This window comes from Anomaloglossus baeobatrachus, chromosome 1 (assembly GCF_048569485.1).
Source record: "Anomaloglossus baeobatrachus isolate aAnoBae1 chromosome 1, aAnoBae1.hap1, whole genome shotgun sequence".
Classification (NCBI taxonomy): Eukaryota; Metazoa; Chordata; class Amphibia; order Anura; family Aromobatidae; genus Anomaloglossus; species Anomaloglossus baeobatrachus.
In genome coordinates, this window is record NC_134353.1 from 910,571,270 (window position 1) to 910,594,132 (window position 22,863).

The 22,863-nt window shown below is 42.5% G+C and overlaps 1 protein-coding gene across 2 annotated transcripts in view; it reads right to left on the reverse strand.

The window, feature by feature from the left end:
* Window positions 1-22,863, reverse strand: part of PIK3C3 (phosphatidylinositol 3-kinase catalytic subunit type 3) — a 323,893-nt gene that overhangs the window by 126,164 nt on the left and 174,866 nt on the right. For both annotated transcript variants that reach the window (XM_075327579.1, XM_075327571.1), the window contains 4 exons: window positions 20,201-20,270; window positions 19,740-19,804; window positions 13,387-13,471; window positions 11,854-11,928 (listed from right to left, as the gene is read on the reverse strand). In XM_075327579.1, the coding sequence (XP_075183694.1) occupies window positions 11,854-11,928; window positions 13,387-13,471; window positions 19,740-19,804; window positions 20,201-20,270 (295 nt within the window). The remainder of the gene's footprint in view (window positions 1-11,853; window positions 11,929-13,386; window positions 13,472-19,739; window positions 19,805-20,200; window positions 20,271-22,863) is intronic.

Below are 22,863 nucleotides of genomic sequence, written 5' to 3' on the forward strand. Positions count from 1 at the left end.
AAGCAGGAGCCAGGAGGAATGGTGGTTTGAGGATAACGGATCTCTTTAAAGGGAATCTGTCAGCAGGTTTTTGCTACCTCATCTGAGAGCAAGAGCATCTGAGCTCACACGCTGCTGGGTACAACTAATGATAACGCTAGGAAGCTTAAGCTAACATATCAAGTAAACAAACACAAATTGTGATAAGCGAGGCAGGGCTGAATTTTCTCTTTTAACTCTTACAGCATGCAGTCTTCAGATTGCATACCACAAACCTGCTGACTGATTTCCTTTAATGGGTATTCTCAAGTTTTTAATTGCTTTACTTAGTGAGACAACGTGAAAATAAACAAGAATGCAATTGATTTGCCTTTTCTATATGCTGTCATTCTCCTGTATTGAGAGCTCTTATATTTTATAGTGTACAGCTCGTTTCTCTGGAGTTCGGCCAGTAGTGCCTGCCCAGACCATTGCTGAGAGCAATAGTTATATTCCCGAAAAGAGGTTAACTGCTAACAAACCAATCAGCTCTCTGTAGCCCACTCATTTCTGTACAGCAGTTGATTCCTCACCTTACCCATTTTCTGTCAGCTTCTGAAGAGATGCAGTTATAAATCACCAGCCTCCAGCTTTCACATCAGTTCTGCTAATCTGAACTCTCTGCTCTTGTGTGCTTGTCGAAATGCCCTGTTATCTCTGTGTGTAATTACAGTGACAGCAGTGTAGACTTCAGAATAAAGCACTAAAAGGCATAATGTTTTAAAGAAAGTCTTTGGCAGAGCTTTATAATTCTACTAATACAACAATTCAATTTTCGCTAGAACTTTTTGTCATACTGGAGGAGATCCCGCCCTATTAGAAACCAAGACATAAGGACACTGCAGCGATGTGTCCTGCTCAACAGACAACTTGAAAATAGTGTGCGACCTTCAGAAAGATGAGCAGGACAGAAGGGATGGAGGAAGAAATGCTAAGGATCAATGAGTCACTGGTGGAATGACATGAAAACCTCAGGAGGTACCCAAGAAACAAAATTCAAGATGTGAACCTGAGCAGCAGGTGATAAAAATTTGTTGACGAGAGGAGTAGCTGAAGAAGTGCAGATACAGTGAGTATTAGCTAAGAAGGTGGTGGCCAGAGGAGCAATGGACCAGAAATCGCAGGGAAAACATAATCCCATGACGTCAGCTCATGCGTCCAGAGTAATGATGGAGACAAGTGGAGGCATCAGTAATGGCGTGGACAGTGGTACTCATGTGACGCCTAACTGGCCTCCTTTCCTCTGCTACTATAAATTCTAACATGGCAGCTGTTCCTGACACACTCCCCTTGAGAAAGCAATCTAGCGAAACGTGTGTCTAGACTTTATGGAGGACATCAACTATTGTTGTGTGTGATATTGTGGGTTGTGTATTATTTTGTGTAGGTTCGTATTTTAGGCGTGGTGCTCTGTCCATTGTATGTATTATTTTTCCTGTCTGCAGGTTTATAACCCCTTGCAGTGCTTCTGTCCCTAAATGTGGGGGAGGGGGTCCTGGAACCCACCCAAACTCTCTGTTAACCTGGGGGATTATTCAGTCTGTCTGAGATCTTCAAGAGAGAAGCAGGAAGAGTTATCCTCTGAGGGAGAAGCTGCGGCTCCCCAGAGAGACCTGGACATTTTTCGCTTACTGGACTGTATCCGTGTTCCTGGACTATATTACCCTCTGTGTGGTGGATTATTTTATGGACCTTCTGGATTGCATGGAATAAAGGATCTTTGGATTGCTCAACCATCTCTTGCTCTGCTGATTGTGTGATATGGGAGAAGGACCCTGTGACATTGGGGCAATTATTACATTGATACTTGACTATCACTGGGATTAGATTGACATTATTTTCATCCCACATACGGCCTTGTTTTTATATTTCTGCATTACTCTACATTGCCTGTGCCCAAATATTTTGATTTACCCTACCAAATACACTGTGTTCCAAATTATTATGCAAAAAATATTTTTTCATATTTTCCTAAATTAACTTTATGAATTGCAGTCATTGTTATTTTCCAGGCATCTACTATTCGAGTATAATTGAAATGTTTTTTTATCAAACTGCCTATGAAAACAGTATATTTTTAAAAATAATAAACACTCAAAATGCATGTTCCAAATTATTATGCACAGCAGAGTTTTCAACCTTTTTATTTTTATTTTGAAAAACAAAATGGTCAATTGTGAAATTCTAAGCATTATCAGCTTATTACAAAATGAAATCAAACAGTTTTCAAGTCAAAACTTAATTCTAGGTGATGTTACATTTGCACATTGGACCCCTTGTTCGAAAGAAGCTTCTGAACTCTCTCGTCCATTGAATTTGGCAGTTTTTGGATGGTTTGTGCTTCAATTGTTTTGCATGTGGACAGAATACCCTCCCAGAGCTGTTGCTTAGATGTGAACTGCCTCCCGCCATCATAGACACTCCTTTTGATGATGCTCCAGAGGTTCTCAATGGGGTTGAGGTCAGGGAAAGATGGTGGCCACACCATAAGTTTGTCCTCTTTTATGCCCATAGCAGCCAGAGATGCAGATGTGTTATTTGCAGCATGAGACGGTGCATTATCATGCATGAAAATGATCTTGCTGCGGAATGCACGGTTCTTCCTCCTGAACCATGGCAGGAAGGGCTGTTTTAGAAACTCCACATAGATTATGGAGTTCATCTATACCCCTTCAGGGAACCTAAAGGGGCCGACAATCTCTCTCCCCATGATTCCAGCCCAAAACATTACTCCACCTCCTCCTTGTTGGCGCCTTAGCCGTGTTTTCATGGGGTGTCCATCAACCAGCCATCCTCCACTCCATCCATCTGGACCATCGAGCGTTGCACGGCACTCATCGGTGAACAAAACAGTTTGGAAGTCAGTCTTCATGTATCGTTTGGCCACTGGAGCCGTTTCTGCTTGTGTGCAGTGGGTAGAGGTGGTCGACAGGATGGCTTACGCACAGCTGCAAACCTCTGAAGGACCCTGCATCTTGTTGTTCGGGGGACGTTGGAGGCACCAACAGCTTCAAAAACCTGTCTGCTGCTATGACAAGGCATTTTAGCAGCTGCTCTTTTAACCTGACGCAATTGCCTGTTGGAAAGAGTCCTCAATTTTTCCTTATGAGCACGCACACGCGTGTGCTGTGAATCAGCTACATACTTTTTGATTGTGCGATGATCACGATGAAGTGTCTTGGCAATGTTGATTGTAGTCATGCCTTCACCTAAATACTCCACAATTTGTTGTTTCTCAGCAGCCGACACATCCTTTTTCTTTCCCATTTTGGCAAAAATGCAGGCTGCTTAATAATCTGGAACAGCCTTCCTTAGGCCTAGTGCGCACTGGGAAATGGAATTTTCTTGAGAAAATTCCGCATGCTCTCAAAGATTACCGCACCCGCGGTAAAAAACCGCACCCGAAAACCGCATGTGGTTTGCCGCGGTTTTACCGCGGTATTATTCGCGGTATTGCCGCGGTTTTGCCGCGTGCGGGTTGGGATGTGCTTTATTGCATTCAATGCAATAAAGCACATTGAAAAATAAAAAAAAAAAAAAAGTCATTTAATTCTGAGATAGTAGATAGACAGAAGAATAGATAGAGGGATAGATAGATAGACAGACAGATAGAGGGATAGATAGATAGATGACAGATCGCTGCATTTCCCACGGTCGGCAGTGAGTTCACATTACCGGCCGTGGGAAATGACTGGTAATTACCTCTGCTGTCTGCTGCTTTCATTCAGCGCTGTGTCTGCTGTGACAATCGCGGCTGGATGGAAGTAGCGCAGGACCTGTGGATTACGCCGGAGCGGTGGATTACGCCGGAGCTTTGGTGCGGGAGGGGTTAATAAAATGGTGAACGAGGCTTGTTTGTTTTATTTAAAATAAAGGATTTTTCGGTGTCCGTGTTTTTTTCACTTTACTTACGGGTTGATCATGTCAGCTGTCACATAGACGCTGCCATGATCAAGCCTGGAGTTAATGGCGGTGATCCACCACCATTAACCCCTTGTATTACCTTGCTGCCACTGCTACACGGTGGCAAGAAGAGCCGAGGACACGCCGGTTCTGCCGCATAATGCATGCGACAGTGCCGGGGCAGCTGCGGCTGATATTCTCAGCTGCGGGAGGGGGAATGAGGCGGGGGACATTAACCCTGTCCCTCTCCCTCCCCAGCCTGAGAATACCGGGCCGCCGCTGTGTGCTTACCTCGGCTGGAAGGTAAATATACAGCGGAGCCCACGTTCTTTTTTTCTATATTTCCGTTTTCTTTCTATGTGTGTTCAATGTGTCTGTGTCTATGTGTTCTATGTCTGTGATGTGTCTGTGTCTATGTGTTCTATGTGTTCTATGTCTGTGATGTCTGTCTGTGTCTGTGATGTCTGTCTGTGTCTGTGATGTGTGTTTGTTTACTCTCTGCTCCGCTTCCTCTTCCTGTAATGACATCACTTCCCTGCAAAACCGCAGACAGGCGATGTACATTACCGGAGGTAAACCGCGAAATACCGCAGGGAATAACGCAGGAAAACGCGGTGAACCGCACAGAATTTGCTGCCTGCGTTATTCCCTGCGGGATTTCATGATTAACATTGAGTCAATGGAGTGAAATCCCGCAGCGATGTGCGGAAAAGAAGTGACATGCACTTGTTTTTGCTGCGGGATTCCCGCAGCAAAACATGCAGCTGTCAAATTCCGCCCAGTGCGCACAGGATTTTTTTTCTCCATAGGATTTGCTGGTGATTCACTGCAGAGATGTTATGAACATTTTCTGCAGCGAAACATGCAGCAAACCCGCGGAAAATCCGCGGCAAAATCCGGTAAATGCGCACATAGCCTTAAGTAGTATTGCCTTTATTTGGACACACCTGCCAAACTAATGTGCACAGGTATCTGCAATTGCTTTCAGTGATATAAAGAGCCCGGACACACATCACCAGCAATGAATATAAATGACAAACAAAACATTTCTGACCTTATCACTCCTAAACTCTTTTTGCATAATAATTTGGAACAGTGTAGTTTTTTACTCCTTTTTCTGACCTGGTCACACATCTACTACTTTTTGTTTTTTAAAAAATGTTTAATAAAGATGTATTGATTTTATTTCCATATTCTATGATGATCCTTGGTTTCTCCATTCACTCCATTTTGTGTATCAATGTTGTGCTTAGCTTTGAGACAAATGACTGCAGCAGGACCCTCCCCCCACTGACAGAAAGAAAAAAAAAAAACATTTCCTGAGTTAATGGGAATCGGTCAACTTTTTGCGGTTTTTTTTTAAGTTATTAAGGCTACTTTCACACTTGCGTTGGACGGCTTCCGTTGCTATCCGCAGCCTTAAGGAATTACGGTAACCGTTGCAGGAAACCGTTATATTCCTCATAGACTTCTATTAGCTACGGATAGCAACGGATGGTCTTGCGTTGCATCCGCTGCACGATGCAGCGTCGTTATTTTGATGCTGCGTCGGGCGGAGGGAACGCTACATGTAACGTTTTTTGAGCAGCGCAATCCGTAGGATTTCGCTGTGCATGCTCTCTCTGGCTCCCTGCACTCGTAACCAGGGTAAACATCGGGTTACTAAGCAATGCGCTTTCCCTAGTTACCCGATATTTACCCTGGCTACGAGTACAGGGAGCCCGACACTTTCCCGCTCGGCTCCGCCCCCTCCCGCACTTCACTCCACATGTACACACGCATGCACACACACTCACACTCACCTGTCCCCAGCCTTGCATTCCTCGCTGCACTGACATCTTCAGTGCCATGGTCCCGCTCGGCTCCACAAACCTCGTACTCCGCCCCACTCACACATTCTAGGCGGCCGAACGATCAGCTGATCACCCGGCGACCGGCTGCTGTGAGCGATCAGCTGATCGTTCACAATAGTCTGCCGCCAGTAAAACGAAAGAAGAAAAAGAAAATTAAATAAAGATTCTGTTGTTTTATACGATCTGTTGCATCCGTTGTGCCACTAAATGCAACACATCCGTTGCATCTGTCACACAACGCAATGGAACGGATAACGTTCAACGCAAGTGTGAAACTGGCGTAATATGGGCATACAGGTGAAATAAGACATACCTGTATGCCTCCTGGATGAGGGGTAGTTTTGGAAAAATCCTCTATCTTCCAGGCTATGGGGCGTGTGGTTCCTGGAAGATAAGCCTGCCCCCGGTCTTCATTACACAGGATTCCTTCTCCCTTTCACTTCGCTGGTGTCCCTGTGACGTCAGGTGCACGGCCGGAAATCTTGCATTTGTGCACTATACCTGCTGTCCCTCGCTGCACTGTTCCCCCCTTCAATTTTGCTGTACGCAGGTGCTAGGGAGTTCCTGTGGAGTCATAGTGCAGGGAGGGACAGCAGGCAGAATGTGCAGGCGCGTTATTTCTGGATACGCACCTGACATCACAGGGACTCTGAAGAGAAGGAGAGCGGAATCCTGTATAATGAATACCGGAGGCAGGCTTATTTCCCCGGCAAAAGAAATGGGTAGGGACTCAGCACTAACGCCAAAAGGGAAACATTTTTATATAAAAGATAGAAACTTTATTGGATCATGTTAAAAAAAATCAGAACATTGACAATTCCATAAAAACCGTTATGGGCTTGACGCATGTCGGACAGTAGAATATATGAAGTAAAGTCCTTAATCATAAGCTTAATCATACTGATGATTAAGGACTTTACTTCATATATTCTACTGTCTGAAACGCATCAAGCCCATGACGTTTTTTATGTAACCGTCGATGTTCTGATTTTTTAACATGTTCCAATAAAGTTTCTAACTTGTTATATAAAAATATTTTTTCCCTTTTGGCATTGGTGCTGAGACCCTACCCTTCTCTTTTGTAACTCTACTTACGGACCTGCCTGTCCGGAGGACCACGCGCACCCCGTTGGAACTGAGAGAGCACATATACGGGTGAGCTGAAAACTTTTTTTTTTTTCTTATTTTCTGGGCAGCACATGCCCCATAGCCTGGAACATATTAAAGGATTTTTGCCAAATGACCCATCATCCAGGAGGCAAACATAATGGCAGGCGTCATTCACAGGGACACTGAAGAGAAAAGGAGGAGGAATCCTGTATAATGAACACCGGAGGCAGGCTTATCTCTCGGGAGCACATGCCCCATAGCCTGGAAGATGGAGGATTTTTGCCAATGACCCCTCACCCAGGAAGCATACATCCAGAACGGAAGGCAAAATGGCAAGAGTCATGCACAAGGACACGGAAGAGAAGGGGAGGAGGAATCCTGTATAATGAAGACCAGAAGCAGGCTTATCTTATGGGCAGCACATGCCCCATAGCCTGGAAGATATTAGAGGATTTTTGCCAATGACCCCTCACCCAGGAGGCATACATCCAGAACGGAAGGCAAAATGGCAAGAGTCATTCACAAGGACACGGAAGAGAAGGGGAGGTGGAATCCTGTTTAATGAAAACCAGAAGCAGGCTTATCTTCTGGGCAGTGCATGCCCCATAGCATGGAAGATATTACAGGATTTTTTGCCGAACGACCGATCTTGCAGGAGGTATACAGGTATGGCTAATTTCACCTTTATGCCACCTATAACCCCATATTAATAAATAAAAATTTAAAACACGTAAGGGTGACATTCCCTTTAAAGAGCTTTATAAAACTGTATACATGCCACAATATTCATCCAATCAAAAATATTCAGTGTTGCTGGTAAATGAATAGTCAGGGCGTATAGATTTTAGAAAAAGAAGGCACAAGGTTAAATGAAACAGTAGCTCAGACAAGAGCAGTAGTCTAAATCATATAAGATAACAGGATGTGCAAAAAGCTGCATTTACTGGAATGGTAGAACAATCAATACATTATTTGTGTTGGAGTCGGCTGGATAGCACAGACATACGTATAATGGTATATATTAACAAATCAGAGCAGAAAGAGCGCTGCACAGCTGAGCCTCATTACAAACACTTCTAGCAGCTCCCCGCTAATAGTTCTGCCAATCGTAACTTGGCATCTACATACAAGGGAAAAAGAACACACCCCACTATAGTTTTTGAGACAAAATGACAGTCTGCTCTCCTCACCAGAGCTATGTGCTCGGGCACGTCATCACTCTGCAGTGAGGAGCGCAGACTGTCTGTCAGTACATGTCTCACGCTAAGCCTATTTGAAGCGATTGTGGGGTGTGTTCTTCTTGCTCCAGTGTGTTGCTGCCTGCTTATGATTGGTCAGTGTCGCAATAAAAAGTACACGCCCCCAGTGAAATCTCTCTGGTAACGCCCACTCGGCGTTACTATTATGTATATATAGCTCCTTATATGATGCGGCTGCTACTCCATGGTTAGAGGACCTTTCAGTAAATTTTTCATGTTGAGTTAAACAAGATAATGATATGAACAGAACAGGCTGTTATTATGTCTCACACAGGAGTAGCCTGCACTGCTCTGACTGCAGAGGGATTACCAGCTGTTGTGAGCATTAGGCCTAAGACACACAGCAAGAAAAATGGTGCGAGTGGAGTGTGGTGATTAAAAAAAAAAAATCACATTCCACTCGGACCAATATTAGCCTGTGTGTCAGCACACATGAGCGATTATTTTCTCAGCCCTAATCGGACCGAAAAAACAATCGCAGCATGCTGTGACTGTAATGCGCTCCTGGTTTCTCTCGCACCCATTCAAGTTAATGGGGCGAGAGAAAAATCGCACTGCACTCGCGGTACACTGGTGTACCGCAAGTGCAGTGCGAGAATGGCAATAGCCGGCTACGGAGGAGAGAGGGGGATAAATCCCTCCCTCCCCTCCTCCGTGCCGGGCCACCCCTCCGCAGCGCTGGCCCTCCCCTCCACAGAGCCAGCCCGCCCCCCGCAGCTGAGGTCCGCTCGCACAATCGGACCTCAGTCGCAGGGACACTCGCATGACACTCGGCTCTGCTGTACTGCCAGCGCGAGCCGAGTGTCATGCGAGGGGATCGCAGTAATCCCCGTGTGGCCCCGGCCTAAGACATACAAGTGATTAGTGACATCTTTGAGCTCTTCTCTGTACAGGCAGAATGGGGAGAGGGGTAGTAGAGCAGAGGTGACATTGATAAGGGAGGAGGAGATCTGACAGAAGGGTTAGAAGTGTTAAATTCTGCTCTGTTGCTCCTCCCCCAACACGGATTGCCAAGACCTTAGCTGATAGGTGTTGGTCATCTGTGCTCTACCATCAGTACTTTCTAATCATGCAGGAGGTCAGACCAGTGGAAGCTGTATCACTATATCTCACAGACTAATATGATCTAAGCTGTTGAGGGGGCGTGGTTTCCTTTCTCCACTGTGTTATTGCCTGCTTATGATTGGTCGGCATCATACAGAGAGAAGAAGCACACACCCGCACAGTGGAAACTGTCTGAGAAAACACACTGGGAATTGACAATAGTTAATTCAATAGGTATGAAATAATTTGACAGCTGTTATCTCTGCAACACAGATACAAAATAAAAAAAATAAAAAACAAAACGTTTCATTCTGCTTTACAGCCAGCATTCGGGTATGTGCGCACGTCTGCGTTCTATTCCGCAGCGTTTAAGTCACTGCATGTGAGTGTCAAAACGCAGCCGAAAAGCTGCGTTTTGAAAGCATTGTGAATGAAGAATTCATGCGTCCTGGATGCTTGCTCTGCCATAGACAGAGAGGGAAAATCATCCGGAACGCACAAAAGAAGTGACCTGTTTCTACTTAGAACGCAGCGTTTTGGCAAAATATTTCAGCAGCCGAAAAGCTGCACTGTGAAACGCAACGTAAGGATGGAATTTGCACAATCTTTTCAGATTGTGCTGGGTACGCTCGACGCATGCGTTTATGCTGCAGTGGAAAATCGCAGCGTAAACACAGGAAAAAACGCAACGTGTGCAAACAGCCTTAGTTTGCATGTTCAGTTCAACTGAAAAAAATAGTAAAGATCCAATATAAAGACTAAAAACGAAGTCTATCATATGTTACTGCCTTGTACCTTGCAAACCTCAATATTATTCACACAACTCAAAAAATAAATCTTTATTTTTATATGGCGCTAACATATTCCGCAGCGCTTTACATACATCAGGAACAATGTCCCCATTGGGGCTCACAATCTATAAACCCTATCTGTATGTCTTTGGAGTGTGGGAGGAAACCGGAGAACCCGGAAGAAACCCACGCAAACACGGGGAGAACATACAAACTCCTTGTAGATGGTGTCCTTGGTGGGATTCGAACCCAGGACCCCAGTGCTGCAAGACTGTAGTGCTAACCACTGAGCCATCACAAGACTGCAGTGCTAACCACTGAGCCACTGTGCTGCCCATACCCATGTCTGTGCCAATGTGGGGTAGGGTTGGTGAACACAAAGAGCAATGAGAAACGAGAACAACTGAGCTCTGAACTTGCAGTTCTAAAAGGAAAACGTAAAATCACCCCTATTCTTTATATATACGCATGATGCAGGTGATAATCCATGGTAAGAGAGAGCAAACAATCCCAGTGACTTGTACAATCCTGCAATTATATATTACTCTCCTGCATTTTGTCAACCTCCAAACTATTTATGCAAATCCCATCTTGAACAGTCATGTCTGCATTTATGTGGGATAGGGGTGGAACAGAGAAAAGGATGCACCTACTGAGCTCTGAACTTGGGGTACCACAAGCAAGCATGTTAGAGACAGCAGGTTTCAAGAGCAGAGAAAAGGGTACTGCGTCCAATAAAGGAAGGGGTCCTGATCAGAGGAACAGTGGAACCTTGCTTAACGAGAACAATCCGTTCTGGGACTGTGCTTGTTAACCAAGTTACTCGTTCAGCAAAGCAAGACTTCCCATAGGAAATCATTGCAATGCAGACAATTCCTTCCACAACTTGTTGAATGTCCCATCCTTGTCCCCTATTCTATCATTCCACATGTACACACACACTCGTACACACACACACACTCGTACACACACACACACACACACACACACACACACACACTCGTACACACACACACACACTCGTACACACACTCGTACACTCTCACACAAACACACACAAACACAAACACACACAAACACGCAGGCACATATTATATGCTCACCTTATCTTCCATTGCATCGCCGGTCTCCTGGGATTTGCAGTTCTCTGGTACGGGGCTGGGCTGTGTATCGGGTTACCATAACGACGAGGCAGGAACTTCCGCGGCCAGAGCGCTGACGTCAAAGGCTGAGCCGCTGCCTCTGATTGCCCAGCGCGCTGCCTTTGAGTAGCGCCTGACAGGAAGTTCCTGCTTCATCGCTATGGATGCCGATGCACAGCCTGGAGCGGCGAACTACAGGACCCAGGAGGCCGGCGATGAAACGGAAGGTACACTATATTATATGCTCACCTTACCTTCCGTTCCATCGCGGGCCTCCTGGGTCTTGAAGTTCGCCGCGAGGACGTCGCAATGTACCCGGGAACTACAAGAACCATGAGACCGGCAGTGGAATGGAAGGTAAGGTGAGCATAATACTGTATGTGTGTGCGTGCGTGTGTGTGCGTGTGTGTGTGTGTGTGTGCGTGCGTGCGTGCGTGTGTGCATGCTTGTGTGGACTGCAAGTGCGGGTTAGAGCGCGGTGGATGTACGGAACCGGAAGTGTGTGCGGTGAGTATTTTGCTAGTACAGCAAAGCTTTCTCGTAAATAGAGTTACAAATTTACAGAAAGCTTTGCTTGTTAAGGGAAATTCTCGTTAAGCGAGGTTCCACTGTACCACATTTAGGCATCACATAAAAGCAAAACAGTCAAAAGAAAAAAAAAGGTAATCTAACAAAACAACACCACGCTCACACATCACAGAAACTAACAGAATAAAATAAATTGATATCAAACCTGTTTTCGTTAACAAGAGATTGTCCAGATGTCTGTCTCCAACGCCGAGGATGTAAGTAATCACGCAATATCCGGCTGAAAAGGAAAACTTTATGTAATGAGAAATTATGTAGGGAGACGTGGCACATGATTAACTCTCCACATATGGGGCAAATGCCCCCAAGGACAAACTGTAATTTCAATACAAAACTTTTCCTGTCCATTTGCATGCATGTTAATGGTGCAAAGCAAGAAGACATTCGGTCAGTAACGTGAAGTCCGCACAGTGCAGCCAATTTCACCAGGAACAGTGACGGAGAATCAGCGGTGGACCCAGGAATGATCAGTGAAAGGGGAAAATCACTTGAAGAGGATCAACCATATATATTTTTATATATAAACTAAAGCCAGTGCTATACTGGGGCTATCATGCTGATTCTATACATACCTTTAGTTGTGAGATCGGATGTATAGTTTCTGAAATACAGACAAATAAAGTTTGTGAAATGCACTGTTATTTGATGACAGGTGCTGCAGAATATCTAATAGGTGGGTTGGGTTTTGCTAGTTATTCCTGCCCCTGTCTGCTGCCTGTACTTTCTCCCCCTGTAGTAAAAGAAACAAGGGGGAGGAAAAACAGGCAGCAGACAGGGGCAGGAATAACTAGCAAAACCCAACCCACTTATTAGATATTCCGTTGCACCTCTCATCAAATAACTGTGCGTTTCAAACTTTACCTGTCTGTATTTCAGAAACTATACATCCGATCTCACACGTAAAGTTAAGTATAGAATCAGTATGATAGCACCAGTATAGCACTGGCTTTAGTTTATATAGGAAAATCCTGGTGGTTGATCCTCTTTAAGTTACTCTAATTTTCTATAGACAAACATTGGTATTGGCTCAGTCTAAGGTTGCCACCATTCCTAGAGACACAGTCCAAAATATTGGGTGCTGGTGCGCACAGTGAAAATGTTGCCTCTTGTAACTTATAAGTTCACTTGTTTCATTTTCTAACTGATGATGGAAGATCAAAAACTATATGACCAAAAGAAAGCGGACACTTTCTAGAAGAATGGAGGCTAACAGGGCATGTCCACACGCTGCAGTTATGTCGTAACCCCAAAAATGCACCGTGTCCAAAAAACGTATCAAAAACTGCAGCGCGTGCATGGGGCCTTACAGCCACAAAGGAAACCCAGCTGCACATTAAGGACAATAGTTTGCATAGGTGTGATACTTGAGTGTCTGATTTATTTTGGTTAAATAGATTTTGATCGTCCATCACAAGTTGGAAAAGACACAGGTGATCTTATAAGTTCCAAGAGGCTAAATTTCCACTGTGTGCACCAGCATCCAGACATAGAAAATGCCTCTACTCCTATGTACACTGCACAATAAAGATCTGCATGGGCTAAAGGAATAGAGTAAAAACTTTGACATGTTGCACTCTACAGCTCTCAGCATGCCCCAACCGCTCCACTAAGGAGATGTAATCATGTGCGCAATTACTATCACATATTTTACTATTCAAATTTCTTCTGTAAAACTTACCACAGCTTTTCACATAAGTGTCCATGACCTCTGTGCTTATTCCATACGGGCCTTTATCACTCGGGGAGTATTTTCTGAAAAAGTTCTGCAGGAAATATAAACATCTATAATATTGCCCCTATGTACAAGAATATAACTACTATAATACTGCCCCTATGTACAAGAATATAACTACTATAATACTGCCCCCTATGTACAAGAATATAACTACTATAATACTGCCCCCTATGTACAAGAATATAACTACTATAATACTGCCCCTATGTACAAGTATATAACTACTATAATACTGCCCCCTATGTACAAGAATATAACTACTATAATACTTCTCCTATGTACAAGAATATAACTACTATAATACTGCCTCCTATGTACAAAAATATAACTGCTATAATACTGCCCCCTATGTACAAGAATATAACTACTATAATACAGTCTCCTATGTACAAGAATATAACTACTATAATACTGCCTCCTATGTACAAGAATATAACTACTATAATACTGCCCCCCTATGTACAAGAATATAACTACTATAATACTGCCCCCTATGTACAAGAATATAACTACTATAATACTGCCCCTATGTACAAGTATATAACTACTATAATACTGCCCCCTATGTACAAGAATATAACTACTATAATACTGCCCCCTATGTACAAGAATATAACTACTATAATACTTCTCCTATGTACAAGAATATAACTACTATAATACTGCCTCCTATGTACAAAAATATAACTGCTATAATACTGCCCCCTATGTACAAGAATATAACTACTATAATACAGTCTCCTATGTACAAGAATATAACTACTATAATACTGCCTCCTATGTACAAGAATATAACTGCTATAATACTGCCCCCTATGTACAAGAATATAACTACTATAATACTGCATCTATGTACAAGAATATAACTGCTATAATACTGCCCCTATGCACAAGAATATAACTGCTATAATACTGCCCCCTATGTACAAGAATATAACTACTATAATACTTCTATGTACAAGAATATAACTACTATAATACTGCTCCTATATACAAGAATGTAACTACTATAATACTGCCCCCTATGTACAAGAATATAACTACTATAATACTGCTCCTATATACAAGAATATAACTGCTATAATACTGCCCCCTATGTACAAGAATATAACTACTATAATACTGCTCCTATGTACAAGAATATAACTGCTATAATGCTGCCCCCTATGTACAAGAATATAACTACTATAATACTGCCCCCTATGTACAAGAATATAACTGCTATAATACTGCCTCCTATGTACAAGAATATAACTACTATAATACTGCTCCTATGTACAAGAATATAACTGCTATAATACTGCCCCCTATGTACAAGAATATAACTACTATAATACTTCTCCTATGTACAAGAATATAACTACTATAATACTGCCTCCTATGTACAAGAATATAACTACTATAATACTGCTTCCTATGTACAAGAATATAACTACTATAATACTGCCTCCTATGTACAAGAATATAACTACTATAATACTGCCTCCTATGTACAAGAATATAACTGCTATAATACTGCTCCCTATGCACAAGAATATAACTACTATAATACTTCTCCTATGTACAAGAATATATCTGCTATAATACTGCCCCCTATGTACAAGAATATAACTACTATAATACTTCTCCTATGTACAAGAATATAACTACTATAATACTGCTCCTATATACAAGAATGTAACTACTATAATACTGCCCCCTATGTACAAGAATATAACTACTATAATACTGCTCCTATATACAAGAATATAACTGCTATAATACTGCCCCCTATGTACAAGAATATAACTACTATAATACTGCTCCTATGTACAAGAATATAACTGCTATAATGCTGCCCCCTATGTACAAGAATATAACTACTATAATACTTCTCCTATGTACAAGAATATAACTACTATAATACTGCCTCCTATGTACAAGAATATAACTACTATAATACTGCCTCCTATGTACAAGAATATAACTGCTATAATACTGCCTCCTATGTACAAGAAAATAACTACTATAATACTGGCTCCTATGTACAAGAATATAACTGCTATAATACTGCCTCCTATGTACAAGAATATAACTGCTATAATACTGCCTCCTATGTACAAAAATATAACTACTATAATACTGCCTCCTATGTACAAGAATATAACTACTATAATACTGCCCCCTATGTACAAGAATATAACTACTATAATACTGCCCCTATGTACAAGAATATAACTACTATAATACTGCCTCCTATGTACAAGAATATAACTACTATAATATTGCCCCTATGTACAAGAATATAACTACTATAATACTGCCTCCTATGTACAAGAATATAACTGCTATAATACTGCCTCCTATGTACAAGAATATAACTACTATAATACTGCCCCCTATGTACAAGAATATAACTACTATAATACTTCTCCTATGTACAAGAATATAACTATTATAATACTGCCTCCTATGTACAATATAACTGCTATAATACTGCCTCCTATGTACAAGACTATAACTGCTATAATACTGCCTCCTATGTACAAGAATATAACTACTATAATACTGCCTCCTATGTACAAGAATATAACTACTATAATACTGCCCCTATGTACAAGAATATAACTACTATAATACTGCCTCCTATGTACAAGAATATAACTGCTATAATACTGCCCCCTATGTACAAGAATATAACTACTATAATACTTCTCCTATGTACAAGAATATAACTACTATAATACTGCTCCTATATACAAGAATGTAACTACTATAATACTGCCCCCTATGTACAAGAATATAACTACTATAATACTGTTCCTATGTACAAGAATATAACTACTAATAACTACTATAATACTGCTCCTATGTACAAGAATATAACTACTCTAATACTGCCCCTATGTACAAGAATGTAACTACTATAATACTGCCCCCTATGTACAAGAATATAACTGCTATAATACTGCTTCTATGTACAAGAAAATAACTACTATAATACTGCCCCTATGTACAAGAATATAACTACTATAATACTGCCTCCTATGTACAGGAATATAACTACTATAATACTGTTCCTATGTACAGGAATATAACTACTATAATACTGTTCCTATGTACAAGAATATAACTATTATAATACTGCCCCTATGTACAAGAATATAACTACTATAATACTGCCCCCTATGTACAAGAATATAACTGCTATAATACTGCTTCTATGTACAAGAAAATAACTACTATAATACTGCCCCTATGTACAAGAATATAACTACTATAATACTGCTCCTATGTACAAGAATATAACTACTATAATACTGCTCCTATGTACAAGAATATAACTACTATAATACTGCCTCCTATGTACAGGAATATAACTACTATAATACTGTTCCTATGTACAAGAATATAACTATTATAATACTGTTCCTATGTACAAGAATATAACTACTATAATACTGCTCCTATGTACAGGAATATAACTACTATAATACTGTTCCTATGTACAAGAATATAACTATTATAATACTGTTCCTATGTACAAGAATATAACTACTATAATACTGCTCCTATATACAAGAATATAACTACTATAATACTGCCTCTATGTATAGGAATATAACTACTATAATACTGCCCCTATGTACAAGAATGTAACTTCTATAATACTGCCCCTATGTAAAAGAATATAACTACTATACTACTGCCCATATGTACAAGAATATAACTGCTATAATACTGCATCCTATGTACAAGAATATAACTACTATAATACTGCCCCTATGCACAAGAATATAACTACTATAATACTGCCCCTATGTACAAGAATATAACTACTATAATACTGCCCCTATGTGCAAGAATATAACTGCTATAATACTGCATCCTATGTACAAGAATATAACTACTATAATACTGCCCCCTATGTACAAGAATATAACTACTATAATACTGCTCCTATGTACAAGAAAATAACTACTATAATACTGCCCCTATATACAAGAATATAACTACTATAATACTGCCCCCTATGTACAAGAATATAACTACTATAATACTGCCCCTATGTACAAGAATATAACTACTATAATACTGCCCCTATATACAAGAATGTAACTTCTATAATATTGCTCCTATGTACAAGAATATACAGTGCCTACAAGCAGTCTTCAACCCCCTGCAGATTTAGCAGGTTTGATAAGATGCAAATAAGTTAGAGCCTGCAAACTTCAAACAAGAGCAGGATTTATTAACAGATGCATAAATCTTATAAACCAACAAGTTATGTTGCTCAGTTAAATTTTAATAAATTTTCAACATAAAAGTGTGGGTCAATTATTATTCAACCCCTAGGTTTAATATTTTGTGGAATAACCCTTGTTTGCAATTACAGCTAATAATCGTCTTTTATAAGACCTGATCAGGCCGGCACAGGTCTCTGGAGTTATCTTGGCCCACTCCTCCATGCAGATCTTCTCCAAGTTATCTAGGTTCTTTGGGTGTCTCATGTGGACTTTAATCTTGAGCTCCTTCCACAAATTTTCAATTGGGTTAAGGTCAGGAGACTGACTAGGCCACTGCAACACCTTGATTTTTTCCCTCTTGAACCAGGCCTTGGTTTTCTTGGCTGTGTGCTTTGGGTCGTTGTCTTGTTGGAAGATGAAATGACGACCCATCTTAAGATCCTTGATGGAGGAGCGGAGGTTCTTGGCCAAAATCTCCAGGTAGGCCGTGCTATCCATCTTCCCATGGATGCAGACCAGATGGCCAGGCCCCTTGGCTGAGTAACAGCCCCACAGCATGATGCTGCCACCACCATGCTTGACTGTAGGGATGGTATTCTTGGGGTCGTATGCAGTGCCATCCAGTCTCCAAACGTCACGTGTGTGGTTGGCACCAAAGATCTCGATCTTGGTCTCATCAGACCAGAGAACCTTGAACCAGTCTGTCTCAGAGTCCTCCAAGTGATCATGAGCAAACTGTAGACGAGCCTTGACATGACGCTTTGAAAGTAAAGGTACCTTACGGGCTCGTCTGGAACGGAGACCATTGCGGTGGAGTACGTTACTTATGGTGTTGACTGAAACCAATGTCCCCACTGCCATGAGATCTTCCCGGAGCGCCTTCCTTGTTGTCCTTGGGTTAGCCTTGACTCTTCGGACAAGCCTGGCCTCGGCACGGGTGGAAACTTTCAAAGGCTGTCCAGGCTGTGGAAGGTTAACAGTAGTTCCATAAGCCTTCCACTTCCGGATGATGCTCCCAACAGTGGAGACAGTAGGCCCAACTCCTTGGAAAGGGTTTTGTACCCCTTGCCAGCCTTGTGACCCTCCACGATCTTGTCTCTGATGGCCTTGGAATGCTCCTTTGTCTTTCCCATGTTGACCATGTATGAGTGCTGTTCACAAGTTTGGGGAGGGTCTTAATTAGTCAGAAAAGGCTGGAAAAAGAGATAATTAATCCAAACATGTGAAGTTCATTGTTCTTTGTGCCTGAAATACTTCTTAATACTTAAGGGGAACCAAACAGAATTCTGGTGGTTTGAGGGGTTGAATAATAAATGACCCTCTGAATAAACTTTTCACAATTTAAAAAATAAAAAAAAAAAAAAAAAAGAAATAACATTCTTTTTTGCTGCAGTGCATTTCACACTTCCAGGCTGATCTACAGTCCAAATGTCACAATGCCAAGTTAATTCCGAATGTGTAAACCTGCTAAATCTGCAGGGGGTTGAATACTACTTGTACGCACTGTAACTACTATAATACTGCCCCCTATGTACAAGAATATAACTACTATAATACTGCATCCTATGTACAAGAATATAACTACTATAATACTCCCCCTATGTACAAGAATATAACTACTATAATACTGCCCCTATGTACAAGAATATAACTACTATAATACTGCTCCTATGTACAAGAATATAACTACTATAATACTGCCCCTATGTACAAGAATATAACTACTATAATACTGCCCCTATGTACAAGAATATAACTACTATAATACTGCCCCTATGTACAAGAATATAACTACTATAATACTGCTCCTATGTACAAGAATATAACTACTATAATACTGCCCCTATGTACAAGAATATAACTACTATAATACTGCCCCTATGTACAAGAATATAACTACTATAATACTGCCCCTATGTACAAGAATATAACTACTATAATACTGCTCCTATGTACAAGAATATAACTACTATAATACTGCTCCTATATACAAGAATATAACTACTATAATACTGCCCCCTATGTACAAGTATATAACTTTTGGACCAGTCATTCATTTTCTATACTCACCTGTATGCTTCCCTCGGTGGCAAGGACTTCCGCAACAGGCACGGACTGAATAAACTGCATGAATCCTGCAAGGATGACATTGTGTTACAGATACACAGAGTGTTTTCTTGCGGCTATTGATGTAGCGCGGCTCCTGTCACTTCCATCACTCGGCTTTATGTGGCAGCTGCTCCCTGAGTGACAGGAGAACACGCACTTCGTGCAGATCTCTCCTCCACTTCTCCCATTTTATTGTGATTTCCATTAAGCAACAGTAAAGTTAAAGGACGTTTTCGGAGGCTATTGGTGGCCATTTTCCGCACAACCTCAGCCAATCTAAAGGGGAAAGGGCAGTGCATTTTTGTCCGGGGGGGTTGTGAGATGTTGGTAATTATTAGCACAAAGTAGTGGCCAATGACTGGGCCTGACCAGTAAGTAACAAATCCGGGGGTCACATAAATCAGGGGGTGCAGAGTTATTACCGTGCTTGGTGCTTGTTGCCAGAACCTTGTAAGGGGTTAACTTCAGATCCAGATTTTCCTTCCGTAAAAGCTGGAAAAAAAATAAATAAATAAACTGCAACAATCGTGTATGTAATTGTATGACTCAGATATAGGGGGAGGGGGGGGGGGTTTGAGTGTATTTTTTGTTTTTTGTTTTTTTTTCGTCCCTCCACACAGACTCTGGATGCAAGAACGCTTCTATTCCCTACAGCCAGTAGGGATTTTGATATATTTTGAGCATGTTCTAGGATATTTTTTTTCCACGACCTGACAACCTCACTATAACTAGTTAAAGAACGTACGTCTGGAACACCATAGTGTGAACAAGGTGCAAGACTCGAAAATATACAACTAAACAATAGGATAAAGAGTTGCACACCAGTCACAATGTATAGGGGAATAATGAAAAGCAGAACTGCTATAGGAATACTAGACTGAAAAATACAATGGACTATGTGAAAAAAGTGAAAAACATGAAAGAAGGGAATTTTGTTTACTTACCGTAAATTCCTTTTCTTCTAGCTCCTATTGGGAGACCCAGACAATTGGGTGTATAGCTTCTGCCTCTGGAGGCCACACAAAGTATTACACTTTAAAAAGTGTAACCCCTCCCCTCTGCCTATACACCCTCCCGTGCATCACGGGCTCCTCAGTTTTGGTGCAAAAGCAGGAAGGAGGAAACTTATAAATTGGTCTAAGGTAAATTCAATCCGAAGGATGTTCGGAGAACTGAAAACCATGAACCAAAAGAACAATTCAACATGAACAACATGTGTACACAAAAGAACAAACAGCCCGAAGGGAACAGGGGCGGGTGCTGGGTCTCCCAATAGGAGCTAGAAGAAAAGGAATTTACGGTAAGTAAACAAAATTCCCTTCTTCTTTGTCGCTCCATTGGGAGACCCAGACAATTGGGACGTCCAAAAGCAGTCCCTGGGTGGGTAAAAGAATACCTCGATAAAAAGAGCCGAAAACGACCCCCTCTTACAGGTGGGCAACCGCCGCCTGAAGGACTCGCCTACCTAGACTGGCGTCTGCCGAAGCATAGGTATGCACTTGATAGTGTTTCGTGAAAGTGTGCAGACTAGACCACGTAGCTGCCTGACACACCTGCTGAGCCGTAGCCCGGTGCCGCAATGCCCAGGACGCACCCACGGCTCTGGTAGAATGGGCTTTCAGCCCCAAAGGAAGCGGAAGCCCAGAAGAACGGTAGGCTTCAAGAATCGGTTCCTTGATCCACCGAGCCAAGGTTGACTTGGAAGCCTGCGAACCCTTACGCTGGCCAGCGACAAGGACAAAGAGGGCATCTGAACAGCGCAGGGGCGCCGTGCGAGACACGTAGAGCCGGAGTGCTCTCACCAGATCTAATGAGTGCAAATCCTTTTCACATTGGTGAACTGGATTAGGGCAAAATGAAGGTAAGGAGATATCCTGATTGAGATGAAAAGGAGATACCACCTTAGGGAGAAATTCCGGAACAGGACGCAGAACCCCCTTATCCTGGTGAAAAACCAGGAAGGGGGCTTTGCATGACAGCGCTGCCAGCTCCGACACTCTACGGAGCGATGTAACTGCCACTAGAAATGCCACCTTCTGCGAAAGACGTGATAAAGAGACATCCCGCAGCGGCTCGAAAGGTGGTTTCTGAAGAGCCGTTAGCACCCTGTTAAGGTCCCAGGGTTCCAGCGGACGCTTGTAAGGTGGGACTATGTGGCAAACTCCCTGCAGGAATGTGCGGACCTGCGGAAGCCTGGCTAGACGCTTTGAAAAAATACGGATAGCGCCGATACTTGTCCCTTGAGAGAGCCGAGAGACAAACCCTTGTCCATTCCGGATTGAAGGAATGAAAGAAAAGTGGGTAAGGCAAAGGGCCAGGGAGTAAAACCATTATCAGAGCACCAGGATAAGAAGATCCTCCAAGACCTGTGATAGATCTTGGCGGACGTTGGTTTCCTGGCCTGTCTCATAGTGGCAATGACATCTTGAGATAAACCTGAGGACGCTAGGAGCCAGGACTCAATGGCCACACAGTCAGGTTGAGGGCCGCAGAATTCAGATGGAAAAACGGCCCTTGTGACAGCAAGTCTGGGTGGTCTGGGAGCGCCCACGGTTGACCCACCGTGAGTGGTGACCACAGCCCAGGTGGGGGGGTAGGAAGGATTTTCCCTGCGACCGAGAGTTGGGAAGGAGCCACCACTGAAGTGACGTCTTGGTTGCAAGGGAAAGAGAGACGTTCCTGTCGAGGGAAGTCGACCTCCTGTCCCATTTGCGGAGAATGTCCCACTGGAGTGGCCGCAGATGGAATTGCGCGAAGGGCACTGCCTCCATCGCTGCCACCATCTTCCCCAGGAAGTGCATGAGGCGCCTCAAGGGGTGTGACTGACCCCGAAGAAGAGATTGCACCCCTGCCTGCAGCGAAAGCTGTTTGTCCAGCGGTAGCATGACTACTGCTGACTGAGTATGAAACTCCATCCCAAGGTACGTCAGTGATTGGGTCGGTGTCAACTTGGATTTTGGGAAGTTGATGATCCACCCGAACTGCTGGAGATTCGCCAGAGCGACGGAAAGGCTGTTTTGACACGCCATCTGAGAGGGTGCCGTGACCAGAAGATCGTCTAAGTAGGGAATCACCGAGTGGCCCT